Source organism: Scaptodrosophila lebanonensis, unplaced genomic scaffold (assembly GCF_003285725.1).
Source record: "Scaptodrosophila lebanonensis strain 11010-0011.00,11010-0021.00 unplaced genomic scaffold, SlebRS2 tig00000024-arrow-pilon, whole genome shotgun sequence".
Classification (NCBI taxonomy): Eukaryota; Metazoa; Arthropoda; class Insecta; order Diptera; family Drosophilidae; genus Scaptodrosophila; species Scaptodrosophila lebanonensis.
The window spans coordinates 14,557,297-14,580,971 of record NW_022060538.1 but is presented as its reverse complement, the minus strand read 5'-3'; the positions used below and the strand labels follow the sequence as shown (position 1 = coordinate 14,580,971).

General features: G+C 41.3%; 6 protein-coding genes across 8 annotated transcripts; 3 read left to right on the top strand and 3 right to left on the bottom strand.

Annotated features, from left to right (window-relative positions):
- Nucleotides 1–1,493: 1,493 nt before the first annotated feature.
- LOC115621610 lies at nucleotides 1,494–4,717 on the bottom strand. Its single transcript, XM_030515303.1, has 3 exons — nucleotides 4,546–4,717; nucleotides 3,872–4,226; nucleotides 1,494–1,880 (listed from the first exon to the last, which is right to left on the bottom strand). Exons 1-3 carry the CDS (start codon nucleotides 4,644–4,646, stop codon nucleotides 1,494–1,496), a joined length of 843 nt encoding a protein of 280 aa, XP_030371163.1. The 5' UTR covers nucleotides 4,647–4,717.
- Nucleotides 4,718–9,724: 5,007 nt separating this feature from the next.
- On the top strand, nucleotides 9,725–11,967 carry LOC115621317. Of its 3 annotated transcripts, none has more exons than XM_030514934.1 (4): nucleotides 9,725–9,900; nucleotides 9,972–10,988; nucleotides 11,490–11,609; nucleotides 11,662–11,967. In XM_030514934.1, the coding sequence occupies exons 1-4, from the start codon at nucleotides 9,806–9,808 to the stop codon at nucleotides 11,792–11,794; spliced, it is 1,365 nt and encodes a 454-aa protein (XP_030370794.1). In that variant the 5' UTR covers nucleotides 9,725–9,805; the 3' UTR covers nucleotides 11,795–11,967. The 3 variants fall into 3 exon arrangements, with proteins under 3 accessions (XP_030370794.1, XP_030370795.1, XP_030370796.1); XM_030514935.1 differs by having other exon boundaries at nucleotides 9,728–9,900; nucleotides 11,683–11,967; XM_030514936.1 differs by having other exon boundaries at nucleotides 9,879–9,895.
- A 5,208-nt stretch (nucleotides 11,968–17,175) lies between these two features.
- Nucleotides 17,176–18,676, top strand: LOC115620655 (E3 ubiquitin-protein ligase RING1). The gene is made up of 3 exons (XM_030514005.1): nucleotides 17,176–17,393; nucleotides 17,456–18,505; nucleotides 18,570–18,676. Exons 1-3 carry the CDS (start codon nucleotides 17,229–17,231, stop codon nucleotides 18,612–18,614), a joined length of 1,260 nt encoding a protein of 419 aa, XP_030369865.1. The 5' UTR covers nucleotides 17,176–17,228; the 3' UTR covers nucleotides 18,615–18,676.
- LOC115620656 lies at nucleotides 18,642–19,620 on the bottom strand. Its single transcript, XM_030514006.1, has 2 exons — nucleotides 19,452–19,620; nucleotides 18,642–19,389 (listed from the first exon to the last, which is right to left on the bottom strand). The coding sequence occupies exons 1-2, from the start codon at nucleotides 19,476–19,478 to the stop codon at nucleotides 18,946–18,948; spliced, it is 471 nt and encodes a 156-aa protein (XP_030369866.1). The 5' UTR covers nucleotides 19,479–19,620; the 3' UTR covers nucleotides 18,642–18,945.
- A 510-nt stretch (nucleotides 19,621–20,130) lies between these two features.
- Nucleotides 20,131–21,914, bottom strand: LOC115620785 (hydroxysteroid dehydrogenase-like protein 2). The gene has a single exon (XM_030514199.1). The coding sequence runs from the start codon at nucleotides 21,728–21,730 to the stop codon at nucleotides 20,492–20,494; it is 1,239 nt and encodes a 412-aa protein (XP_030370059.1). The 5' UTR covers nucleotides 21,731–21,914; the 3' UTR covers nucleotides 20,131–20,491.
- A 236-nt stretch (nucleotides 21,915–22,150) lies between these two features.
- On the top strand, nucleotides 22,151–23,605 carry LOC115621181 (vacuolar protein sorting-associated protein 72 homolog). The gene is made up of 4 exons (XM_030514754.1): nucleotides 22,151–22,348; nucleotides 22,403–22,535; nucleotides 22,606–22,906; nucleotides 22,967–23,605. Exons 1-4 carry the CDS (start codon nucleotides 22,215–22,217, stop codon nucleotides 23,467–23,469), a joined length of 1,071 nt encoding a protein of 356 aa, XP_030370614.1. The 5' UTR covers nucleotides 22,151–22,214; the 3' UTR covers nucleotides 23,470–23,605.
- The last annotated feature ends 70 nt before the right edge of the window (nucleotides 23,606–23,675 follow it).

Below are 23,675 nucleotides of genomic sequence, written 5' to 3'. Positions count from 1 at the left end.
CAAAAATAAAAACAATAATAAAACAAAAATTGTAATTACATACTTACGTATACATATGTATATTTGTATGTACACGCCAGTTGGAAGGTGTGCCGACGACTTTTCTCGAGCTTAATACATTCCTATAGAATTTATGAACATACATACATACATACATTTGTTTATCTGTATGTTCATACATATATACATACAAGTATGTACATACATAATGTATGGCGCGCTTTTTATCTGCGAAATGAAAAATAGCGCATGCGCGCGACTCCACGCTTCCGTTTCAGGCGACTGCCTCTTAATGCTCAAATCTTATTCAAAGGGCTTAAGACCGATTTGTCTAGCATTCGCAAATGTATATATACTCGTACATATGATTATTTGTGTCCATTTGTATAAGAATGTGTGTGTGTGTGCGTGAGTCTGCCGCGCCCAGACACAATTAGCTAAAATTTGAACAAAAATAAAAATAAATGCGCTGATACGCTGCCTAGGCAGTCACTCCGTTGAATCCACAATTTGGCCAAAATTAGGTTTCACTCTCAGCTTGTTAGCTTGCCACGCAAGCCTTCAGTCTAAGTATCAAGCCCCAATCCTCAGTCTCCAACCCAGTGCCCACCACTTAACCACTTCAAGAGTATTGTACCTTGTCTTCTGTTAAATGCAGCTGTCAATTTGCCAGGCGCCTGCATTGTTGGCTTTGTCTTGTGTTTCGCACCTTCTTCAACTGTCGTATTTACTTTTGACCGCATCGTTGCCCCTGGGCCCTACCTCCGACTACACGACCGTGAACGGCGACTCCCCATGTCAATAAACTGACAGAACTTCTTTGTTTGCAACACATTCTCTGTTTAAAATCAGTCGTTAGATTTATTTTTATTCCGAAAATAAAATCATTACAGAATGCACTTAAAAATAATTGATATTTTCATTAGTTTACTGATGATAGTCGCAGGCAATCGCATTCAAAACTTGCACTTTTATTATAAATTTCATTTGATTTGTGGAGCTCAGTTCGATTACATACTTGTTTTACTCGTATCTGCCTGTTTGAGCCCACCATACGTTTTCCCTATACAAAAATAAAGTTTCACATTTTTTACTGTCAGACAGTTATAGTAGACCTAGTATATATCATTGTACATATACATATACATAAGTATTTCGTATACATATGTATATATGTACGAGTATATCGTTTCTGTACGTATTGTTTTTATGCATGTATCTCATGAAGAGTGTTGTCCGAGTACTTAGCTTAGAATACATATTTCTTGTGAATCTGGACGGAAGTGAGTGAAATAAAAAAAGCAGACTGCAGCCGCTGAAAACTTGAAATGAATGTGAAATATGTAGCTATGTATATAGTATAAACTATAAAACTTTGTAGCCTGAAGTCGACGTCGAGTCGCACACAATTAACCAAAAATATGTAGGTTGTAAAAAGTTATGGACACCCACACACCACAGTCTTATTAATGCCTGCTATGCGTTTCTATATTTTACGATATGATATTCTGATAAAACAGCGGCTTCGTCTGGTGCTCCTTGATGACATAGAGGCCCTTCGGTTTGCCGTTGCCGGCAAAATATTTGTGAAAGCTGTGCTTGCTGACCGCCTGGGCAGGCGCATAATATGTTGGCGACTTGGATTTCAGGGACTTCCTGTACTTCGATTTGCCACTGCCCGCTGCAAATGATTTCTCCACAGTTTCATTCTCCCAGGGCTTGCGCCAAGTCGGTATGTCCTTAATATCCAGCAAACGATTGCGATCGGCGGCCGAGACATGCGAGAAATGCGGCTTCTTGTGCAGCGCATGCTTCAGTACTGGCAGGTTCCAGTGATATATACGACCAGGCCGTCCGTTCGAGCTAAAGGGAAACGATACCTGAAAGAAAAGCAATAGAAGAAGTACCAGTCCAGTGAGTGATTGAATAATGGCCGACAAATTTTATTTACATAGCACTGGCGCCCCATAAATCTAGCTAGGTTTTGATTTAAGCATCTATATTAGGCGCCCATTAACCAAGTTGGTCTAACAAATTGCAATTTTAATTGAACTGAACTAAACTGAACTGAGGTGAGGTGAGCGTCGACTAGGTACGACTTCGACTTAGTTAATGGCTTGCATATTAATTTCTGCATACATAGCTCAAGCATGACGTGAGAGCCAAGTTGGAGTCTCGCTTGGCGAAATTATGTTCATGCCAGCCACAGAATCCCCAACAACGCACACACGCACATAATACGAGTACAGTGAAATCCGACCAATGTGGGCTCACATTCCATTCTTAAGATGTTCAATATAATAAATAACGAGAAACCTGATTAGATACTAAGTACAAGTAAGATTGAATTTCAAGTGAGTTGTAATCATTATATAAACTTTTGTAAGTGAGAAAACAGCAGATCATAGGGAAATTAACATAACAAATTGTTTTTTGAATTATTTGACTTGTACAGTTAATTCTCATAAGCTCTATTGACATTTCTACTAACCGGACCTATCTTTACTACTTTTATTTTCTTAGACAACTTTGGAATAAAATATGAAAAGGTATGGAATACTGTCATTTAGTTATTAGATGATTAAGAGATTGCTTAGTTCGATTTTATTAGAGTAAAGAGCTTCTAGATTGGAAGTCTTATCTGAGAGGCATCACTGTACGCATTTCTGCACTCCACTCCACTCCACATCCACTGACATTGACACTTGGCGCATTAATTCCAGACACAACGCCAGGCAACGGCAACTCCTGCTCGTATATAAATAGCCGACTGGCTGGCTGAATCTGGCTTGCTGGCTGGGGCCAAGGCGGTTCTATAAGTCGGTCGATAGCTGCCGACGCATGTGCGTTGCCAGAGCACAGCTACATATTCGATGCTGGATATATGGGTGAGCCATAACTGCAGCAACGGGCAGCAGGTAAGCATGCCATGCCTGTTGTTGCAACTCCAGCCCAAATGGGTAATCTGTATTGCTGTTTTCGCTGTGTGTTTTGCAATTTGTTTTGTGCGCAAGCGCACGATGCTTATCGCCAGTTGCCAGCAAAATATTAGAGGCAGTCTGCCAGCCTTACAGTGCAACCCACTTCGGCCTGGCAAATGTCTAGATGGCAGGAAAGAGGCAATAACTTATCAAAATAGAAGCACATCATCTGTCAAATACAAGTATTTGAAAAAAGTGTGTCATTTTAAAAATTTACTTGAATATTAATTAGATCGTATTGGCAAACCTGTCTCTAAAAACATGGAATGTTTTATTTAGACGAATTATATGTAAAAAATGTCTCATTTTAATTAGCTTTAGTCTAAATAGGATATGAGTGAAGCGACATTTTCTACTACCTACATATATGACGCTTACGACCAGTTCAGTGAGCTTGTAGTAATATTTTTGATCTTTAATTTGAAAATTTTTCCAAATTCGCATTGAAAAATAACGCTAAAAGTATTCTCGTCGTTCGTACAAATTGATCTTCTAGTATAAACATCAAAGTCGTAAAAACCCATATACTTGTATACATACATATACATATACAGAAAGAAACAAAATGTCTTGCTGTATGGACCACAAATCTGACACTAATGCCCTATAAGATAGATCTTCGAATTTGCACATTACGCATGCTGGCATTTTTCTGGCCAACAGTGTTGTGTCATGGCCACAACTTTGAAGGTGGAAATAAAAAGCTAAGAATGCAACACTGACCCCAGAACACAATGCATGATGATCATGATCATGACGCTAGGAATACGCGGTTTTGTGCCGGTTTTTCCGCTGCGGCTGCGTTGTGGGGCAAACCTTGCTTTGTTGGTGGCTGTTGTGACTGTGACTATGCATGTGTCTATGGCGTAACCTAATGGAATCCCGTTTACCTTTTTCCCGTTAGTTTTCATCGCGTCCAACGTCAACACCGACGCCTCTGTTGTTGTTGTTGCTGCTGAAACTTTTGCCATCGTTGCCTTTTGTGCGTTATCGCTGGGTTGCTTTGTTGTTGCAATCGATGTGGCTGAAGCCACCACTCCCGCTTCCGATGCTCCTCCTGCTGCTGCTACAGCAGCTGCTGCATTCCTGGCATTGCCACTGGGACTCGTGTAGTAGTTCAGATTTGGCGGTAATTTTATGATGAACATGTGTGAATCATCCCGTGTTGCATGACGTCGTGACTCAACCGCCAAACGTTTCCGGTTGTGGCTGTTGGGCGCTTTGACTTTGATAAAACCCATTTTGCTGCAAGCCAAGCCAAGACAGAGGCAGACCCAGATGCAGATCCATTGGGAAAGAAAGAGAGAGAGAGAGAGAGAGAGAGAGAGAGAGGGAGAGAACGAGATAAAGAGTTGCAGTGAGTTGCCCGTTTGGACACATAAATCAAAGGCCTGGTAAGTTCTAAACGTTTTCCATGAATATTTCATTATATAATTTATAGCAGCCCAGAAGACTGGGTCTGCACTTTGCTCATTGTTTTTTGTTGTAATTTTTGTTTTGTTGTTACTAGACACGTTGCATTAATTAAGTCCGAAATAAACGAAACAGCGGCTCCCATACTCACTTGAGCAACTTCTTATTGAGACCGTGTGCGCTTTTTGTCAAGTTTTTTTGTCTCCTCGTGGCTGGCACTCTGCCAGCAACAACATTGCCGGCACTATCCATGGCTATGGCTTTTGATGTGGCGCCTGTGACTGCATGCTGCTGGTATTTGTCCTGCCTTTTGATATTGTACATGCGAGCTGCATCCTTGGCCGTCGTTGTTGGCTTCGAGGAGCCGCTGCCCTTGTTCTCGGTCAGTGCAGCAGCGAGACCAATGAGGCAACATAAACTGAAAAATGAAATTACTTTTATGGCTCTTCCTTTTATATATACAATAAACTATACACACACATATCGCATTTTATGTGCGAAATTCTATATGGATAAGCTGTTTGTGGTTTAATTTCCCTGTGCCCCGTGCTGTGCTGTGTTGTTTGTGCCCTAAGAGTCCCATTTTATAGACTCCACTCGAACGCACAGGAGCGTTGTTGGAGTGTAGGGGGAAGGTCGACCGTTTTGACAATGACCATCTGATTGCTAAGGAGCTTTGCTCGCCTTCCCCTATCCCATCATCTATTTGAATTGCTGCTCGTCTTTGTAATTCAAGCAAATTGCTAACTGATTCCATATGGAGTTTGAAGCAAAAAGATGCGACCCTTTGAAATTGAAAACCCAACTCCGGGCAAGTGTAACGGCAACGCAGCTTGGGAACAGGTCCCACCTTCTAATGCACTTGATATGGATGGTAGCTCCCACTGTGTTGGGTGTTGGTGTGCGCTTACAAAATGAGCAACAAAAGCAAGAGCAGGTCGAGTCAACAACTAATAAAAAGGAAGAAAGCGCAAAACAAAACAACGCAAAATGCAAATGAGCACGTACATTACATTCTAATGTGTGCATGTGTATGTATGTGCAAGAAAAGTCAAGCGAGCAGTCAAAATAATACAAAAAGAAAGAAGTAACAACATCATAGTCGAAGCCGTTATGCGCTGCATGTGAGAAAAACTAGGGAGCGGAAAAGTGTCATTGGGTTATGACTTAATTCTGAAAACTCAAGCAAATAAAAACGCATAATGCTTCTTCTGGTATTTGTTTTTAAAGAGAATTTATGCATAATTATATTTCCCTTTCCGATCAATTTCATGTTTCAATCGAATATGAATGCAATCTAATGAGCTCTGCATTACTAAACCATCATGGCAGGAGCACGACTATAATGACAGACCAAGAAAACAAACCGACAAATAACAGACTCAACCCTAACATGGAGTCTGTAACTCCTTCCCCCATCTGTTTTAAACTAATATCCCCTTTCACCCTTTGGGTACAGGGCATAAAAACCAACCTGTACCAATATCTACGACGTAGAAATATAGTACATAGTTTAAATAATCATGATCGCCATTTGTAAGATCTTTCTTTAATTAATGAATGATTGTTCGGCTGAGTGTGAGAAATTTTGATATCATGCTTTTTTACCAAGAGGGCTTACAAAATTGTAGAATCTGGGAAGAATGACATTCTTAACCAGAATGAGAAGTTTAAGAATAACTTTTTTAAAATTTTTTTTTTAGATTTCTAGAATTTGTTCCTTTTAACAATTTGAAAATTGTATAAATATCAGGCCTACTTGTATTACAAAACTGATGGTGGAAGCATGAGACCCATTTCGTTTGAATTTGCCAACGATAAGTTGGCAAGTGAGGTAAAAGCTATTGACCGACTAAGCAGTTGGCCATATAGTATTCACAAATACATACATACTATATACATATGAACTGGGATAGAGAAGCTTCTGCTGAGGCATTCAACGCGAGTGTAGACTCGATACAAATTATAATGGAAATTGATGAAGTCTATGCAATAAATGTAACCGAAGGCAACAAGCAACAGCAGCAACAACAACATGAGCCACAAGAGCATTGAAGTAAACATATTGACTGGAACGTGCATGGCATTGGAGAGCAACGCGCGCCTCAGCGTCTCACATAATGCATGCAAAGTTTTATGTTGAAAAAAAAAAGAAACAAAAAAAACATGGCATAAGGCAAAAAGTTAGAAGGAAGCAGCGTGAATTCCTCAAGACAAAAAAAACTACACCCTCCGGCTGGGCACATGAGCGGGATTAGGAGGCTGATAGACGGCAGTTCTGACAGCTGAGCAGCCGCTGCCGCTACCGCTGGCTCCAGCTGCATGGTAGTTTTCTGTCTGCTTGTCTCTATGCCCCTTCGATTGTAAGTGTGTGTGTGTGTGTGTGTGTGTGTGCTTGGTGTCTGCAGCCGCGCCCAAACGGAAGTGTCTGGGCCTTGGTCTCGGCGTGGACGATTGGCAAAAAGTTAAATTCGCATGTGCCGACAATAGTCGCACTCGCTCCAATCCTTTTGGCGCAATCAAAAAGCGCTCAAATCAACGCGTATTTAGCCCGACCACATGCTGTGGCCCATACGAAAGCAAAGCCCGGGGGCGCCTTTGACATGGACACTGCACGGCTTGTCTGTGTTGTGGTTTTTGTGGGCATTTAATGCCATTGCAATTGAACAGGGGATTGTAAATTTATGATGGCGATTGTTGCAAAACATCATATTAGATCAAAAATAAATATGGCCTGAATTTTTCTTTCTGTTTAAATAGGCGATTCATATACATGCAGAGAAGGATCCATATAAAGGAAAACTGAATTTTTAAGCTTCTTGAACAAAGCTGTATAATATCCCAAAGGCTCCAGTCTGCAGGTTATAGAACGCTTGCCACTGCACATCCTTTTCCGGGAGTTAGAAAGTTATTAGAGATTAGCAGATTGTTTAGCAATAAACAAGTTATGAAGGTTGCTCTACTTTATACATTTATTATTGTATAACTCCGAATAAAAGTAATTGTGATGGGAAGCCCAATCTAACAAGTGATCTTTCAAAACAACAAATATTCTACATTCAAAAGAAAAATAAAATTGAGAACATCTATCGGCTTATTCATTCTATAGCATATACAAGGTGCGTTCGAACGTAAACAGGACTTTTTGAATCTAGCGCCCCCCGGTGGCGCTATCTATATGTCGACTGGTGCGTTAGAATCTGCTGTCTTTATCGATTGTCCAGTGAGAATTTAATGACATTTCATCGATTGGAAGTGAAGTTATTGCGTTTTAAGCGTCAGCATGCTTGTGTTATCGGTGCGAAAATGAGCTTCGAACAAAGAGCCAACATTAATTTTTGTTTTAAAATTGGTAAAACTTTTACCGAAACTTTTCAATTGATGGAACCAGTTTATGGCGATGTTTGCCTATCCCGTAGCAGAGTGCACGAGTGGTTTCAACGTTTTCAAGTGGCCAATCAAAATTCCAGATCACCGAAAATTCCATCGAAACCGCCGAAATCGTCATTGAAATTGATGGAAATGGAATTGAACATCTCCAAAACATCGATTTATCGCATTTTGACCGAACATTTGGGCTTACGAAAGGTGTGTGCACGGTTTGTTCCGCACAACTTGACTGACGACCAAAAATTGCTCTGACGATCGACGCTTGTGGCCGATTATTTGACCAAAATTCACCTTTTAACCATTAACGACTCGCCGTATTCACCTGATATGGCACCGTGCGACTTCTACCTTTTCGGAAAAATGCATTTGCCCATGAAGGGAAAGCTTTATGCAAATGTAGAGGCCATTCAAATGGCTTGCACCGACATACTGGCGCCCATACCGACCAACGAGCTAAAACACTCGTTCGACATGCTTTTGGATCGTGCAAAAAGCTGTATTAAAGCAGAAGGGGACTATTTCGAATAAAATAAATTGATTTTGCCGAAAAAATCATTTGTTCTGTTTTTTTTTTTTTGAAAGTCCTGTTTACTTTGGAACACACCTTGTAAGTACGGGGATATACACGGATATCTGTACCCCATTTAAATATCTTTGCAAATATATAAAATTGAAGAGTTCGGCTGCAGTGAGTTCGGATATTTTTATAATTGTTACATTTGACTTTACAAATTCATCCGGGCATCCGGATGGGTGTAACAACTTTGCGCAGGAATGTAGCCAACCACGGGATATGGGAAGCGGACTTTGTCCACGCGGTATCACAACGGGCCAAATAATCACGGCCTAAATGAGTCAGGGTCTTCATAAGCTCTGCCTGCCGCACCTACCTACCTACCTACATTTGACTTGGTGAACCGATCTTTTCCCATTTCAAAGCTGGTGCTTTTCGAATGGTCCCATTTCAATTCTGTCCATTTCTGACAATGGCATCCAGAGAAAACCATATAAGTCTTAAATTTGCATTTTATCTCCGAATAACGCCAACCAATTTAGATGGTTCTTTTTTTATTGGAAAGGATGTGCTTCAAGGGTACTTTGATGAGAGTTATGTTCAGCAAAGGACTTTCTCAATTTCGATTGCTACCTCAGAACTTTCGACTGGGTGAACTGATTTTAATGACTCTTTGGTCCAGCTCCGACAATGGTATCCATGAGAAAACTACCTTAAACCTTCATTTAGTTCAAATAGCGGAAAATTCTATTCCTGAACAGGAATACTTCAAAATTAACCTCGAAACCTTACGTCACTTTAAATTGGGGAAAAAAGACCTAGACCTGTAGTCGGTTTTTGATTAAGAAAATCAATAAATAAATAAATTCAGATAAAAAAATCTTGATTTCTAATCGGAAATTTAATATAAACAATTTTATTTTCTATTTTGAACAAATTATTCAATCTATAACTATACGTGGAACAGCATTATTATACGAATATTTCTCCTATGCACCTATGCATTTAGGCCATTAAAGGGTATATAAGATACTTGTAGGTCGTTCCACAATTGATAAATGATAGATTAAGTGAATGCATTTTTTGTTTGTGCTGTTGTTGTTTTTGATATTTGTTGTCCAGCGACGCTGGGCATCCAGGCAACATATGTGGCGATTTTGAATTATTAATGAGTCCTGCGCCGAACACCGAAGTACAAAGGAGCCCGCGGGCATGCAACAACGTCAGCCACAACAGCAACAACTTCAACAAAAACAGGAGAAAAGGCAACAACACAAGGTTTGCGTGCTGAAAACCTAAAGACAGATTCAAACCAAAAAGACTGCGTGTCAAAAGAAATATAAATTTGGGGACTGGGGCTGCAAACTTAGTACATTGGCATTATAAGTCTTCAGAATATTTAAGTATTCATTTATATTCTGGTTGAAATATTTTCGTTGTTCTTAAAATTTCATGTTCTTTTTCGGAGATTTTAGTAAATATAGGAGACACGGTTACAGTTAACAATATGAAGAGCATAGATATCAAGGAAATGCTGCTCTTGTCCAGCACAGTAAAGCGGACAATGTGGTTTCAGAAATGCATAAAAATGGGCAAAGTAAGGTGAGCAGTTCTCATTTCTCATATTGAAGATATTGAACAATCCAAACGTTCTACATACTCTTATCTATCAGCTATGCTGTGCGGTTTGAACTACGCGGAACGGAACTTTCTGTGCAGCACATGAAACGCATTAATGCCCCCCAGAAGCTGGCGAATCGTTTGAATCGACGCCGGCAACGTATGTGTCGACTTCGGAAGCACTGCCAGATCCTATCTGAGCCTAAGGATAGCTGCTGTCAAACAGACACCAAGCTACTAGCGGACAAGGAGACTGAGACAATAATAATGGCGACAAGTCACAATGGAACGCAAACAATTTGTATGAGGACAAGCGACAATGAGACACAAACAGGGATGATGGAGATGCAATACAAGGAAACCCAGACAGAGGCGATCGAGACAAGAGAGACACAGGTCCAGGAAACGAGCACAGTGGAAGTTTCAGTGACCTCCATGGATGGTTGTAGCCAAACCCCCCTAATACATTACGTCCATGCAAAGCTTGATACGCAGGATCTGATTTTTATGAATTCACAGGAACAGCAGACGTTAATCCGGCATTTTACCAATAGTGCAACGCAGTCAGAAGCTCCAAGGCTGGACACACACGCCATCCAAGTTCAGTGCGAGGCCAAGACCCGCATGACTCAGACGGAGCACAGCAGCAGCAGTGTGGGGACCCAGTTGGAAAAGAATAGCCAACACAGTTACGCACAGACAACGCAACAAGAAAGCGAGCCAGCAGGATTGCAGGAGGTGCTCTACACGATAATGGCATCCCTAAATGGACAAATCGAATTACTTCACAATGGCCTGGAGTCCATCAATCAGCTGGTAGACCTAAACATGTTCTGGGTGCTGACAAACAAGCGAAGAAAGGAGGCGAAACTGCAATTTGAAACGGAGCAAGGGTCGAAGGGAGATGAGTCGATGATACAACTACAAGCACAGGAGAATCATAAGCAGACCAAAATCGTTCCATTGCCCAAACCTGAACTCATTGGGGACTTGATGCAGCCAGATGAGAATAACTTACAGCAGCAATTGGTCACGAAAATAATGCAATATGCAAAGCTCAAGCTGAATGGGTAAGCACAGATCCATTTTAATTCTTGCTATACCGCTTTTCTCGACTTCTCTTCAACGCATAGAGAAATTCTACTGGGTATCCTTGAAGGCTACAGGCGAAATAGTCAAAACATTTTCAGATTTAAGCAAAATCTGTTTAAACCCTTGTAAATGGTAGTTTATTTCTAAATTTAAACTAGATCCGATTTTACAACCTAACGTACATAGTTTCCTAAACATTAGGATAAAAATAGCTTCGAATTGAAGGGATTTTAATATTGTACAAGGTATTATTTATTTTATTTACTTATCTAAGAGTTAGGTCACGAATGTGATTTTAGAAACCATATTTTTTTTGTAAAAAAAAAACACTTAAGTAATCTTTAAATAGCTGTCAATAAATTAAATCAACTAAAGAGGTAATGGGGATGGGGCCGTTTTAAATTACTTGGCACACTATCTCAATTCTTAGACTTTGTGATACACTTCATCTAAACTGTGCATAACCATCCAATCTGCAGTCATCCTGCCAAGCGGCAGAAGCGCAAGCATCGCTCTAGGAAATCCTGGAACTGTACGCTCAAGTGCAAGGGCTGTGGTCTGCACATGCATCGCACAAAAACCGCAACAGTGAAAACAGAGTAGGTGGCCAAGTTCACATATTTTATATATACATATATAATTATCAAGCAGCGCATCCTTTTACATCTTCAGGTGTCAGTACACCCAAACGGACATGGAGATGAAGGCCACCAACTTTGATATTGGCACGCAGACGGACAAAGAGAGAGGGTTCTGGACATTGAAACGCAACTCAACGAATTGAGAAGTCGGAGGTCCACTCGCACTTATTTGTATGTGGGTCTTACCATAGAAGCCAAGTAGCCGAAGCTGTCGCTTTGGCCATTGTTGCACTTGATTTTGTTGTCTTATTTGAAATAAAACTGTTCTGTATCGTGGACAGCAATTGTTCACATGCAGTATTAAAATTGCATCGCTTGCCAAAGCTTTTCACTGCCCTGGCGCCAAAATACCGCTGTTTTAATTTTTGTACTTGAATCAACACGACCGACAACTGAATACAATTCGAATCTCATTCAAAACAGCGTCAAATTGGAAGAATTTCAGATTCTGAGGCGAAGTAATTGTTAACGCAAAGCACACGTCCACACACGATAAAATCTCGTCGAAGACTGAATGGTTTGCCGACGAATGCCGGGGTTTATTACCAAAGCTCCATTCTGGGCCGCTCTCTCTTCTTTGGTCTCGTACTCTCGGCCCTGTCTCTGTCTGCGTGCTTGATACAAGCGTACAGGGTATGCCATTAAAAACTGTAACTTGTTGAGTCTCAGTGCGCAAGTACGTCACTATAAGTTCTGCCAAAAGTTTTATGTTGTTTTGTTTTCCACAAGCACTTTGCCGTGCACACACACGTTACTGAATAGTGTAACTAGACTTGAAATAATTTGGCAGCAGAAAGTTTAATAATTGACCACACGTAACTTGCCATTTAATGCGCGCTTACTCCATCTTACGTGGCCTATTGAGAACTTATATTATGGACCAGCGCATATCCTGTATGATTGTATTACTGTCTGTTTGGCTGCCTGCCACCTGCAGTCATAGCTGGTAGAACAAGTCGCATTAGGCTGCACATTATTTACACTCACTGAGCAAGTATGTACGTCATAATAAGCTTTGCGTAGCATACGTTTAAGTAAGAGAGTGCACGATAAAGTTCCTCCCCACTGTGGCAACACCAAATACACGTGACAATACTAACAAGTAAAAAAGCTAAAGTCGGGTGTCCCGACTTTGAAATACTCTGTACATATGTTTAGAACAAATGTATAAATTAAAAAAAGTAAGAGAATTAAAAATAAAAATTTTGATCGATTTTACCTCTTTTGGTATTAAAACTCACGTAAAGGGTGTATAATTGCACATATACAAAGCCATTGCGTCTATGTCAGTGTATGTATGTTTATGCGCGTCTATTCGTGTCTGTGTAAGCATGTTCGCAGGCAACCAAAGCACCAGCATCAACAACCGCCGCGGGCAGCGCTTGGGCACCGCTTGAGCAGCGCATACGGATACATAATTACTAACGGGGGGTATGTGCAAAATTTGCATGGGAGAGGGGGGAGGGAGGGAAATTCCAAAATACACATTTTCTGCGTATTCACATAAGGCATCTGGGACAAAAATTTGGTGTCCGTTGGTCTTATAGTCTCCGAGATATAGGCGATTATACGAATGGAAAATCGGGAAAACCCCCATAGGGGGGAAGTGGGGGGGGGAATCAAAAAAATAAAACACAGCGTACACTCATAACGCATCTTTGTGCAAAGTTTGGTGTCTCTACCTCTTATAGTCTCTGAGAACCAGGTGTTCATACGGACAGACAGACAGACAGGGCTAGATCGACTCGTCTCGTCATGCTGATCCAGAATATATATACTTTGTGGGATCTGCCACGCCTCCTTCTGCCTGTTACATTTTCAGCTCCCGCAAACCTAATATACTCTTGTACATTTTATGTACAGAGTATAAAAAGTCACAATGAAAACACGGTGCTGCTTATTATGACGTCATACGAAGAGAATCTTGAATAACGGAAAACATTGGCTTTCTTTTACCTTCTTACTCGTTTCGCCGTTTTGTGCTTCGTGTTTTTGTTTACGTTGCCGGGCGGTATGCAAAAAGCAACAAACAACACACAACAACAACAGCAATAACTAAAAGTCACGCTTAACGACTGTGACGTCGCCGCGACTTAGAGTGAATGTGAATACCGAATACCTGGCTGGGCGTGTGTGTGTGTGTGTGTGTGTAAATGTGTGTGAGCTGATGTCCCGACGACTCTGTTCTTGGACGGGCGGCTATTCTAAAAGCCACACTAAAAACGAGTAAACATGCGATGGGCTGAGTAACAAAGAATAAAGCGTGGCAGCCAAAAAATAAATTCAGCTGAGGGTGTGAAGGCGAGGGACCGGAGCCACTTTGACAGGCGGCTGCGATGGCGACCCGTAGGAGTTGCCGTCATGTCACTTGCGCGCTGATTGATTATTATCCTTACATCCTTACAATGTACGCCCCACAGGGTTGTAACGTTTAATAGAGATTTATTTATGCGCTCGCGAAAAAACAAAGAACGGCTACATAATAATGAGCAAACAATGCGGCAGGCATAGAACCACCACACTTGCCAAACGCACACAAATGCAAGCGTACACTGAGAAAAACAATTCTTTTTAAAAACAATATTTGGCATATTGAGATAATTTTGTTAAGAATAATCTGTTAAGTTTTTTTTTTTGAAGCCATTGAAGGAGGTATTGGTAAAATGATATAAAAAATAATTTTTCACCAATGATTTTTACCGAAATAAACAGAATTTTGTTCTACATATATACATAAATTTCATTAAATTATTTAATTAAATTCCTCAGACGATTATGACCAACCACTTTCACCTGACATTGTACTGGAATTGACAGCAGACCTTAGAGTACTAAACACATTTGAAATTATTTGTAACCCAAAATGTTTGCCATCTAGATACAAAGATATAAAATCAGTATTCACAACCAAAATGTTAAATGCTGAGACTTTTTAATTTTGTTATAGAAATTGATAGACAGTTTCCATCGAACGATTTGTGTAGGGAAAATATTGATTATTGGAGTTCCACATTTAAATTTGCTTGATTTTTGTCCGTGTATGCGAGTGCCGTGCATATTTGGACAACAAGCAATTGAAAACTTCAATTGTATTGTGCGGCCTGGACGTCAGTCAGTCAGCCAGCCAGCCAGCCAGTTGGGTCAGTTGTTGTCGTCTCAGTATGGGAGGCAGACCCACTTCAGATTCAGAATCACAATGCACAGTTCTGGTCTGGGCAACGGTTTTGGTTGGGAAATTGGGCGGACATCGCTGCCGATGCTGAACCCGCCGCCACTGCCCGCTGCTTGTTATTGTCAATTTCAATTGTTGTTGCTGTTGTTTTTGCTGTAACTGAAGTGTGTGTGCTGTTATTGTCGGTTGTTAGTTGGACAAGTTAGCAGATTGTAGCTGAAAACAACAACTACAACAAGCGGTCCTGTGAATGTATGTACATATGTATGTATGTATATATGTATGTGTGTGAACAAACAACAGTTCAAGGTATTTACTTGTTGTTGGCTTGTGGGTGCCGCCATTATTTGCCGCTGGCCACTGACTTTGACATTCTAACTGTGCGTGCTGCAGTTGCTTTTGTTGTTGTTGCACTGGCCTAGAATGCCGCTTACGCCACCGCCCCCGCCATCATTCTCACCAGTCGTTGCCATGCTAGTGGTGGCATGGCTAGTATTTTGAGGTTAAGTGGCATGTTGGCTGCTAGTTGCTGTTGCTCTCTGTTCGCAAAGTTGCAATTTGGTGCGCCAATCAAATTGTTGCCTAGCATGCGGAGCTTTAAAATCCCCGATATCGTTCTTCTCACTGCTTGTTATGCTTAATTAGGCAACGCAATTTTCTTGTTCTAAAAACTTTCACTTGACCACAGCACCACGGGGCGCCCAAGTTGCAGACATGAAAATAAAACACAACAAAATGGCGCAGGCTTCATACACACATACATACATACGTACATGAAACAACAAAGCTCAAAAAAGGAAGATGACAGAACTTCCTTCCGGCCGCCTTCCAATGAATGATTTAGCTGAGGGCCACACACAAAAGCGCTTTCATAACAAAAAAGAAAAACACGAAAAATCTTTGTTGTGGCAGGAAAACGTCTGCGCGCCATAAAGAAGAAGAACAAGCCATAAACATGCCAGGGAACTATGCAACTACCAACGATGGCAGCCAAATCTCTCTCCATCCCAGTCAATGATTTTCGAGAATGCGCACGAAGTGCTTGCAAATTTTAACAAGCTGCTGCAAATGATTAATGTCAATAAAGTGCAAATGCAGCTGAAAAGTGCTGAAATCATCAAACACAAGAAAGTAGGAAGCAACAGACACAAACATACACTGGCACAGAGATGCAGGCACAGCAACTAGAGAGATACATAAACCCTAGCTATTTGGGTCGTGAACCTGCGCGTACCTTGCTGACCAGTATTGAGGACAGCGATAGTTGCTGATCCGCTAGCGTCGTGTTTGGACGCCAATGTGTGGGAGCAACAGTTCAACTGGTGTCGAGCTTGGCTAAACGGCTAAGCTGAGCTAGGAACGAAACGTTAGCCTTCTCCACGATAACTTGCAAATTGCATCGGAATTATGTACTTGGAGTGATGTAGCAATTTTCTATGTGCACTGTGGATAGAAAATCGGGACACTCCCAGTCTGCCGGTACCGGCTAATTAGTCGGCCTCTAATGAGGTCCTGAACCTGGAAGCACTGGCAGCGATATTCGTGTCATATGACAAATGCATATTAGCAATATCTCGCAAGTGCAGAAAACGTTTTCTCCGCTTGTTTGAAATGCGTCGCCACCGCTTGGCCCGCGACTTGTTTTCTATTTTTTGCCAAGTCACTTGCGCGCATGCGCAGTCAATGTGACAGCGACAAGTTGAGTGACTGACGAACTGCCTCATCGTCGTTCCTTAATACACAAAAAAAAGGAATGGAAACGCTTGGCTGGGAAAAGACTGGAACACGCGAACTAGAGATAGTGGAATGTCGCAAGCTACTGTTAAAGGTCGTTGCATGTCTGTGAAGTCTTGTCTGGATAAAATAGCGTGTAATTGTCAACTACGGTCCAAGTCTAATTGAATTAGAAGTCAAGTGCTTTTAATGGCGGATGCTTTGCCTTTTGGGCCACACACAGACAAAACCAAACATTCTTCACAAATGCAACTTAACTGTTGTTGCAGTTTTTGCAATGCATTTAAACCTTATATGGCTTTTTATTTGATTTCTTCGGGGCGCTTGATTGACGGCTTGCCATTTCAGAAGGTGTTGATGCATTGTCAAATTGGTTCATGCTTAACGGAGAGAATATGAAAGTAATTCGGGGAATTGTGTCAATATATTCAAGCCAAGTGGCAAAAAAGCGGAATCAGTATACACTGGAATATTTCCGTTAAATGTTGTTGATGCCTACTTCTCTCTTTCCTAGTCTGGCAGCACCGTGGATAGAGCATCTTGGTATTTTTGTACTCAATACTAAAAGCTATCGATAACACTAATGCAACCATTGTGTTTACTACCAATTTCGAGTGCCAAAGTGAAAACTGTGAAAAAATAAAAACTAAACTGCGTTAGTTGCTACAAAAATGGCCTCTTTGGAACCAGCACAGAACAAAACATGGGACTTATCCCTATACGAACTGCAGCGGAAGCCGCAAGAGATAATTACAGATAGCACCGAAATTGCCGTCTCCCCGAGAAGTTTGCACAGCGAACTAATGTGTCCCATTTGCCTGGACATGTTAAAGAAAGTAAACAATAGATATAATACATATAGGAAAGTAAATATTAATCAAGATATCAATTATTGCAGACGATGACAACCAAAGAGTGCTTGCACCGTTTCTGCTCCGATTGTATTGTTACAGCTCTGCGTTCAGGCAACAAGGAATGTCCGACTTGTCGGAAAAAACTTGTCTCCAAACGCTCTCTGCGCGCAGATCCTAACTTTGACTTGCTCATCTCAAAGATCTATCCCAGTCGCGAAGAGTATGAGGCTATACAAGAGAAGGTCATGGCCAAATTCAATCAAACACAGTCGCAGCAAGCCCTCGTTAATTCCATCAACGAAGGCATAAAGTTGCAATCACAAAATCGACCACAACGCTTTCGTACCAAAGGAAACGGGAGTGGCGGTGGCAATGGTGGTGGTAGTGGAGTAAACGTTGGGGTTAGCCGTGCTGGCCATGCCACGCATGGGCACAACACCGGCTCTAATGATAGCAATACCAATGGAAATGAGAGCGACAATCGGGATCCAGGACACTCGGGGGCAGGTACTTCAGCGCATTCCAGCACTTCAACAGCAGCTGCAACATCCGCTGGCACTTCAGGAGCTAGTACATCGGCAACTCGTATGCACATTGACGATGCCTCCAATCCACCATCGGTGCGCAGTACACCGTCGCCGGTGCCCTCAAACTCAAGCAGCTCTAAACCGAAACGGGCAATGTCGGTACTAACCTCAGAACGATCGGAGGAGTCCGAGTCGGACTCTCAAATGGATTGTCGCACTGAGGGCGATTCCAACATTGATACTGAGGGCGAAGGCAACGGAGAGTTGGGCATTAACGATGAAATTGAACTGGTTTTTAAGCCGCATCCCACAGAGATGTCTGCGGAAAATTTGCTCATAAAAGCACTCAAGGAAAATTGCATACGCTACATAAAGACCACGGCAAATGCTACGGTAGACCATCTGAGCAAATACTTGGCAATGCGCCTCACTCTAGATTTGGGTTCCGATTTACCAGAGGCTTGTCGTGTGCTCAACTTTTGCATCTACATTGCTCCCCAGCCCCAGCAGTTGGTGATTCTCAATGGCAACCAGACACTGCATCAAGTCAATGACAAATTCTGGAAGGTAAGTGCAATTTCACATATTTTATAATATACACATCCATATTTTAAACTTTTTTTATTTCTAGGTAAACAAGCCTATGGAAATGTATTACTCGTGGAAAAAAACTTAAAGCATTAATTTTGCACACTCAATAAATCGAAGGCAAACAATTCCAACGACTTCTCTTGATAAGCAAACTTTTTATTTCTGAAGTGGAAATGTCTTATCTGTATGTTCTGATCGTCGATTAAGTTCTTATTAAAAATATATAATTACAAATGTGGCAAAAAAGAAAAATCAGAACATCTAGAATATTGAACGTTGCTACATATTATATATACAAGTTGTGATGTTTGAAAGCGCTACAAAGGCACTTTAAGCTTTTAAAGGAGGTTTGTTGTGGTACGTGGACAGAATTGTTAAGCAAGTGCATCACATGCCTGTATGTCGGTGGTGTAATATCAATGCGCTAGCTTTTTGAGAATAGCCTTTTTGAAATCATCGAAATTTTGGCTAACCTCAATTTCCTTGCAGCATTTGCCCTGAATACGGTTGAGCCCCAGTTTTATATCGGTTTGTTGACCGTTAAGCATACGCCGAGTCATATCCTGCTCAAGATCGTAGGGCAAGCCCAAATCGCACAATTCTTCGATATTGTTTTGCGCAAAGGTATGTTGATCTTCTTTAAGGAACTCAGAACATTTTTCATAAATATCTAGGTACTGTTCTGCTTCGCTTCTGTCACCCGATCGGTGTAATGTCATAAATTGCCGTAGCAGTCTAGACGCCTCCGAGTCCAATAAAGTTTCACGAACGCTGTTTGCTAATCTGTATATCCGGCGAACTTCCTCCACGGTCATGTCGGTGCATCCGCAGAAGCATTTGATAATACGTTTGAGATCACCCTGCCGAAAATAACGAATTGCTCATATCATTCAACATACATATGTAAATAATTACGATGTACCTTGTTAGTTGAAGTCGGCGATGACATGGTGAATTTTGTGTTGCCTATCGGCTCCAGTTAATGCTAAATCTAGTCAATGCACCAATGAATACCTAACTTAACAAATATACACACATTTTTAGAGGATTTTACTAGTTGTAAACACCACGCATTACAGCTGGGTCGGTACGGCCAGAACTAGTTCCAATGACCGGAAGAACTATTTCTTTGGATTTAGTTCCTCTACAAAGTTATTTCGGTTATTAACAGAAATGGGTTGATAGACGGAATTCGTGAAAAAGATAAATATCTAATTGGTAAGATACGGAAAAATGGTATCCCATTTCTTGTTGAATAACATTTTTCTGTAATTATTTGACGTTTTAAAATAGGTACATGTATAAATACATATTTAAATTTGTTCTTTAAATATTCTTTATTACAATTTAAATGCGTTAGCTTGCCTACCTACACTTTTCAACAGCAATTCGTTAAAAAGTAAATTATTATATATTATTAAATTATATGTCGAAGAGCGGAAGAATAAATAAATTTTATGAATGAACTAAACGGTTGAGCGAAATAAATGATTTAAGAGTACGAATTGTTCGTTTCTAGGAATAAGAACTGGATTTCTCAACTCCTCTACGAGTATTATCGATATTCACAAATTTTGATAACGATTTTCAGTTACGACGTGTTTACTTGGCGAAAATACTTAAATTTATTTTTGTTTTTAGATTTGCAGGTCGCGAATTATTTTTTTAAAAACTTAGGGGAACAACTTTTAGCAAACAATTTTAAGACTTTTTGAAACTAATCCACAAAATGCTGCAGCACCCTGATCAACATCGGTTTACACAAAAACCGACCAACCTGCTAAATGATGCACTGTTCAGCTTTGGATGGTTCAATCCATTCAATACTACCTATTAATTACAAATTCAATTACACTTTAAAAACACGTATTTTCTTAATATTTAAAACGTCCGATATAACTACGTTTTATTAATTTAAAGTCTTGCAAAATGCATATATATCATCTACGTATGTATATTGATCTACAGTTTGGATTTCAGTGCCTTCATCAACTTTTCCAATTTTAAAGCCTTTTGAAAGTCTCCACTTATCTTCAGCTTGCCTGACATGTAAGCTGGAGCTGCTTTAAGTTTTCCAGAAAACATATCAAAAAAATTTTGAGAGTTCATGCTGAGTGTAGCATCCGGTGCTGACGGTGGCTGTCCCGTTCCACAGGCGCCGGTGCCATTTTTCAAATCTAAAAACCATGTGCCCTGCTCCGCACCACTGATGTTAAACTGATATACAGCTTGCGTCTTCGTTACAATCTCCGCTGACAACAGAGACTCGATTTTACGAAATAGTTGCGGTATTTTGCCTGGTTCTCCAGCACTGCCGCCGGTAGAGCTTGATAGTGTGCCCACTTCAGCCGGAGCACCTTTAGCCTCTACGAAGAAGTCTACCATCAAGTTATTAGCATTCTCACGCACACAAGCATAATCGGTGAGATCGTTGATTCCCGCCGACTCCAGCACCTCATCATCAATAAAATATTGTCCTGTGAACTGTTTGGGTTCCCTGCACAACACAACATAGGCAGCATCGGACATAATCTCTGGTTTACGCGACCAGGTGGCACTATCCGGACCGGTTAACATTTCAATCGCAGCAGTATGTATAGCCGTGCGAGGCCAGAGTGCATTGACGGCCACTCCGCGATCACGGAACTCTTCGGCCATGCCAAGGACGCACATGGACATGCCGTATTTGGCCATCGTATAAGCTACGTGGGGGGAAAACCACTTGGCCTGCATATTTAGCGGTGGCGATATGTTGAGTATGTGCGCATGGTTGCTCTTCTCTAAGTAAGGCAGGCATTCTTTCGAGACTAGGAATGTACCGCGAGTATTAATATTATGCATGAGGTCGTAGCGCTTCAAATCAGTGTCGGGGGTGTTGGTCAACGAGATGGCACTGGCGTTGTTAACTAGTATGTCGATGCCGCCGAACTTGGCCACTGCCTCCTGCACAGCATTACGCACCTGTTTCTCATCGCGTACATCAACTAAGCAGGGATGAGCACGACCACCCGCTTTCTCGATCTCTTCTGCGGCTGTGTAAATGGTGCCCGGCAGCTTCGGATGTGGTTCTGCTGTCTTAGCCGCAATCACAATGTTGGCTCCATCGCGTGCAGCCTTTAACGCAATAGCTTTTCCAATTCCTCGCGAGGCACCGGTAATGAATAGTGTGCGTCCTGCAAGTTTGCCTGTATTGTTGATCATTTTGAGCTCCAAAGTTCAACCGTTGTTCGCTATGAATAGAAAATCTAAACAACACCGTTTAAAGCAAACGCGAGCGAAGAGAAAGTCCAAAGTGCATTCAGATCGGCTCTACAGGTTAATAAAAAGCTGGGCGATTCCGAACTTGAGATGCCCTGCAGTCCCAGTAAGTCCCAACGCGACAAAAGATCTTATCGGTCATAGGCTATACCAGTGGTATGCTATACCAGTTTATTGGACCACATTTTTATTTTTACTCAACGAATTCTGCGCTATTCATGTAAATATGCCAGCTAATCGTTTTTTTTATTTTTGTAATGCTTTGTATCATAAACCAGTTTTAATAATATGGCAGCGCTATTGCAGAATGTTGTCGTTGCGCTGTGAATGGTGTTTACAGAAAGAACTGGAGTTAATAAAATTGTTTACCATTGCGAAATTGTACGGCGTTTCGGATAATTCAATTCCATTAATAAATTTGTAAAACATGGCAGCCTCTCGCTCCAGACGCAACAATGCCGGCACTAAAATAGCTAAACTGTTGGATGAAGAGGAGGAGGACGAGTTTTACAAAACCTCGTACGGCGGCTTCCATGAAGAAGAGGAAGACAATGAATATGAGTATGTAGCGCCATTTATGTTTTTTAGAATAAATAAATAATATGCTCTCCGCAGACAAAAGGACGAAGAGGAAGACATTGTGGACTCAGACTTTAGTATAGATGAAAACGATGAGCTCATATCAGATCAGGAAGAAGTGTCCGATAAAAAACGCAAGCGCGGTGGTGTCAACACCAAAGCATACAAGGTGGGTTTTTTATTTAATATGTACAACACATTTCTAAACACTAATTATTTCAAATGTCACTACCCCGCAGGAAACAAAGCCGGCTGCCAAAAAAGAAACAAAAGCCGTGCCTGCTTTGCACAAAAAGCGGGGCGGAGGGGGTGTAGTTAAGCGCAAGGTGCGTCCTCGTTTCACAGTGCTCGACTCGGGTCGAAAGTCCATACGTACATCGACTGCCATCAAAACACAAGCTACTAAAATACGTCTTAAAGAGTTGGATGATGCTCGCAGGCGTAAGAAAAAAGTAAAGCGTGTGGAAGATTATATTCCCACGCAAGAGGAGCTGCTCGAAGAGGCCAAAATAACAGAGGAGGAGAATATCAAATCGCTCGGTATGTGTATAGTAATAGATATCCTTCAAATATTAAGTTTTATAATATCTTCGTTTATAGAAAAATTCCAGAAAATGGAACTAGAGAAAAAGAAAACGCGCCCAACCAAACGGTCATTCAATGGCCCGACAATACGTTACCATTCGCTGACAATGCCCGTAATGCGGAAACCTACTCGCGGTACGACGTTGCCGCATGATCCCAATAACCCCGCCTCCAAGTGTGAACGCACATTCATTACCATTGAGAATGACTTCAATGACAAGATGTTCAATAAGTTATTCCGACCAAAACAAATACCCAAAAGCAGTAATGGCATTTGCCCCATCACTCGCCTGCCCGCGCGCTATTTCGATCCAGTCACTCAACAGCCATACTATAGTATTCAGGCCTTTAAGATACTTCGCGAAGCCTACTACATGCAGCTAGAACAGCGCGGAAATAGCGAACAGCCGGAGTTGGCCAAATGGCTAGAGTGGCGCAAAATGGTCAAAGAGAATCGTCTCAAGATGAAGACTGCAGCTATTTCAGCCACAAATCCCACATCTGCGTCTATTTCCTAGGCTGCCAGTAAATACGTCGACGATTCGAACGGCTACCGAAGCTTTATTTTTAATATTCCTAATTACAATACCATATAATACTACGAGTTAATATAAAATCGGGCACATAACGCTAACTTGTTGTCCAAAAAACTTATCTTCAACTATCAACTTAATATAAAAAGACACTCGCATGCTTGCTAGCTAGAATTGATTACTCCGCCTTC

What these genes read in the sequence shown, in the direction of transcription:
- LOC115621610 (XM_030515303.1), bottom strand. Translation starts at nt 4,646, where the DNA reads ATGGATAGTGCCGGCAATGTTGTTGCTGGCAGAGTGCCAGCCACGAGG. An exon ending in CTCAATAAGAAGTTGCTCAA is followed by an intron (nt 4,227 to 4,545) that starts GTGAGTATGGGA and finishes CTTGGCTTGCAG; the next exon opens with CAAAATGGGTTTTATCAAAG. An exon ending in TGAAAACTAACGGGAAAAAG is followed by an intron (nt 1,881 to 3,871) that starts GTAAACGGGATT and finishes CTTTTCTTTCAG; the next exon opens with GTATCGTTTCCCTTTAGCTC.
- LOC115621317 (XM_030514934.1), top strand. Translation starts at nt 9,806, where the DNA reads ATGAAGAGCATAGATATCAAGGAAATGCTGCTCTTGTCCAGCACAGTA. An exon ending in ATAAAAATGGGCAAAGTAAG is followed by an intron (nt 9,901 to 9,971) that starts GTGAGCAGTTCT and finishes CTTATCTATCAG; the next exon opens with CTATGCTGTGCGGTTTGAAC. An exon ending in ACCGCAACAGTGAAAACAGA is followed by an intron (nt 11,610 to 11,661) that starts GTAGGTGGCCAA and finishes ATTATCAAGCAG; the next exon opens with CGCATCCTTTTACATCTTCA.
- LOC115620655 (XM_030514005.1), top strand. Translation starts at nt 17,229, where the DNA reads ATGGCCTCTTTGGAACCAGCACAGAACAAAACATGGGACTTATCCCTA. An exon ending in GCCTGGACATGTTAAAGAAA is followed by an intron (nt 17,394 to 17,455) that starts GTAAACAATAGA and finishes CAATTATTGCAG; the next exon opens with ACGATGACAACCAAAGAGTG. An exon ending in TCAATGACAAATTCTGGAAG is followed by an intron (nt 18,506 to 18,569) that starts GTAAGTGCAATT and finishes TTTTATTTCTAG; the next exon opens with GTAAACAAGCCTATGGAAAT.
- LOC115620656 (XM_030514006.1), bottom strand. Translation starts at nt 19,478, where the DNA reads ATGTCATCGCCGACTTCAACTAACAAG. An exon ending in CGCCGACTTCAACTAACAAG is followed by an intron (nt 19,390 to 19,451) that starts GTACATCGTAAT and finishes TATTTTCGGCAG; the next exon opens with GGTGATCTCAAACGTATTAT.
- LOC115620785 (XM_030514199.1), bottom strand. Translation starts at nt 21,730, where the DNA reads ATGATCAACAATACAGGCAAACTTGCAGGACGCACACTATTCATTACC.
- LOC115621181 (XM_030514754.1), top strand. Translation starts at nt 22,215, where the DNA reads ATGGCAGCCTCTCGCTCCAGACGCAACAATGCCGGCACTAAAATAGCT. An exon ending in TCAACACCAAAGCATACAAG is followed by an intron (nt 22,536 to 22,605) that starts GTGGGTTTTTTA and finishes ACTACCCCGCAG; the next exon opens with GAAACAAAGCCGGCTGCCAA. An exon ending in GGAGAATATCAAATCGCTCG is followed by an intron (nt 22,907 to 22,966) that starts GTATGTGTATAG and finishes CTTCGTTTATAG; the next exon opens with AAAAATTCCAGAAAATGGAA.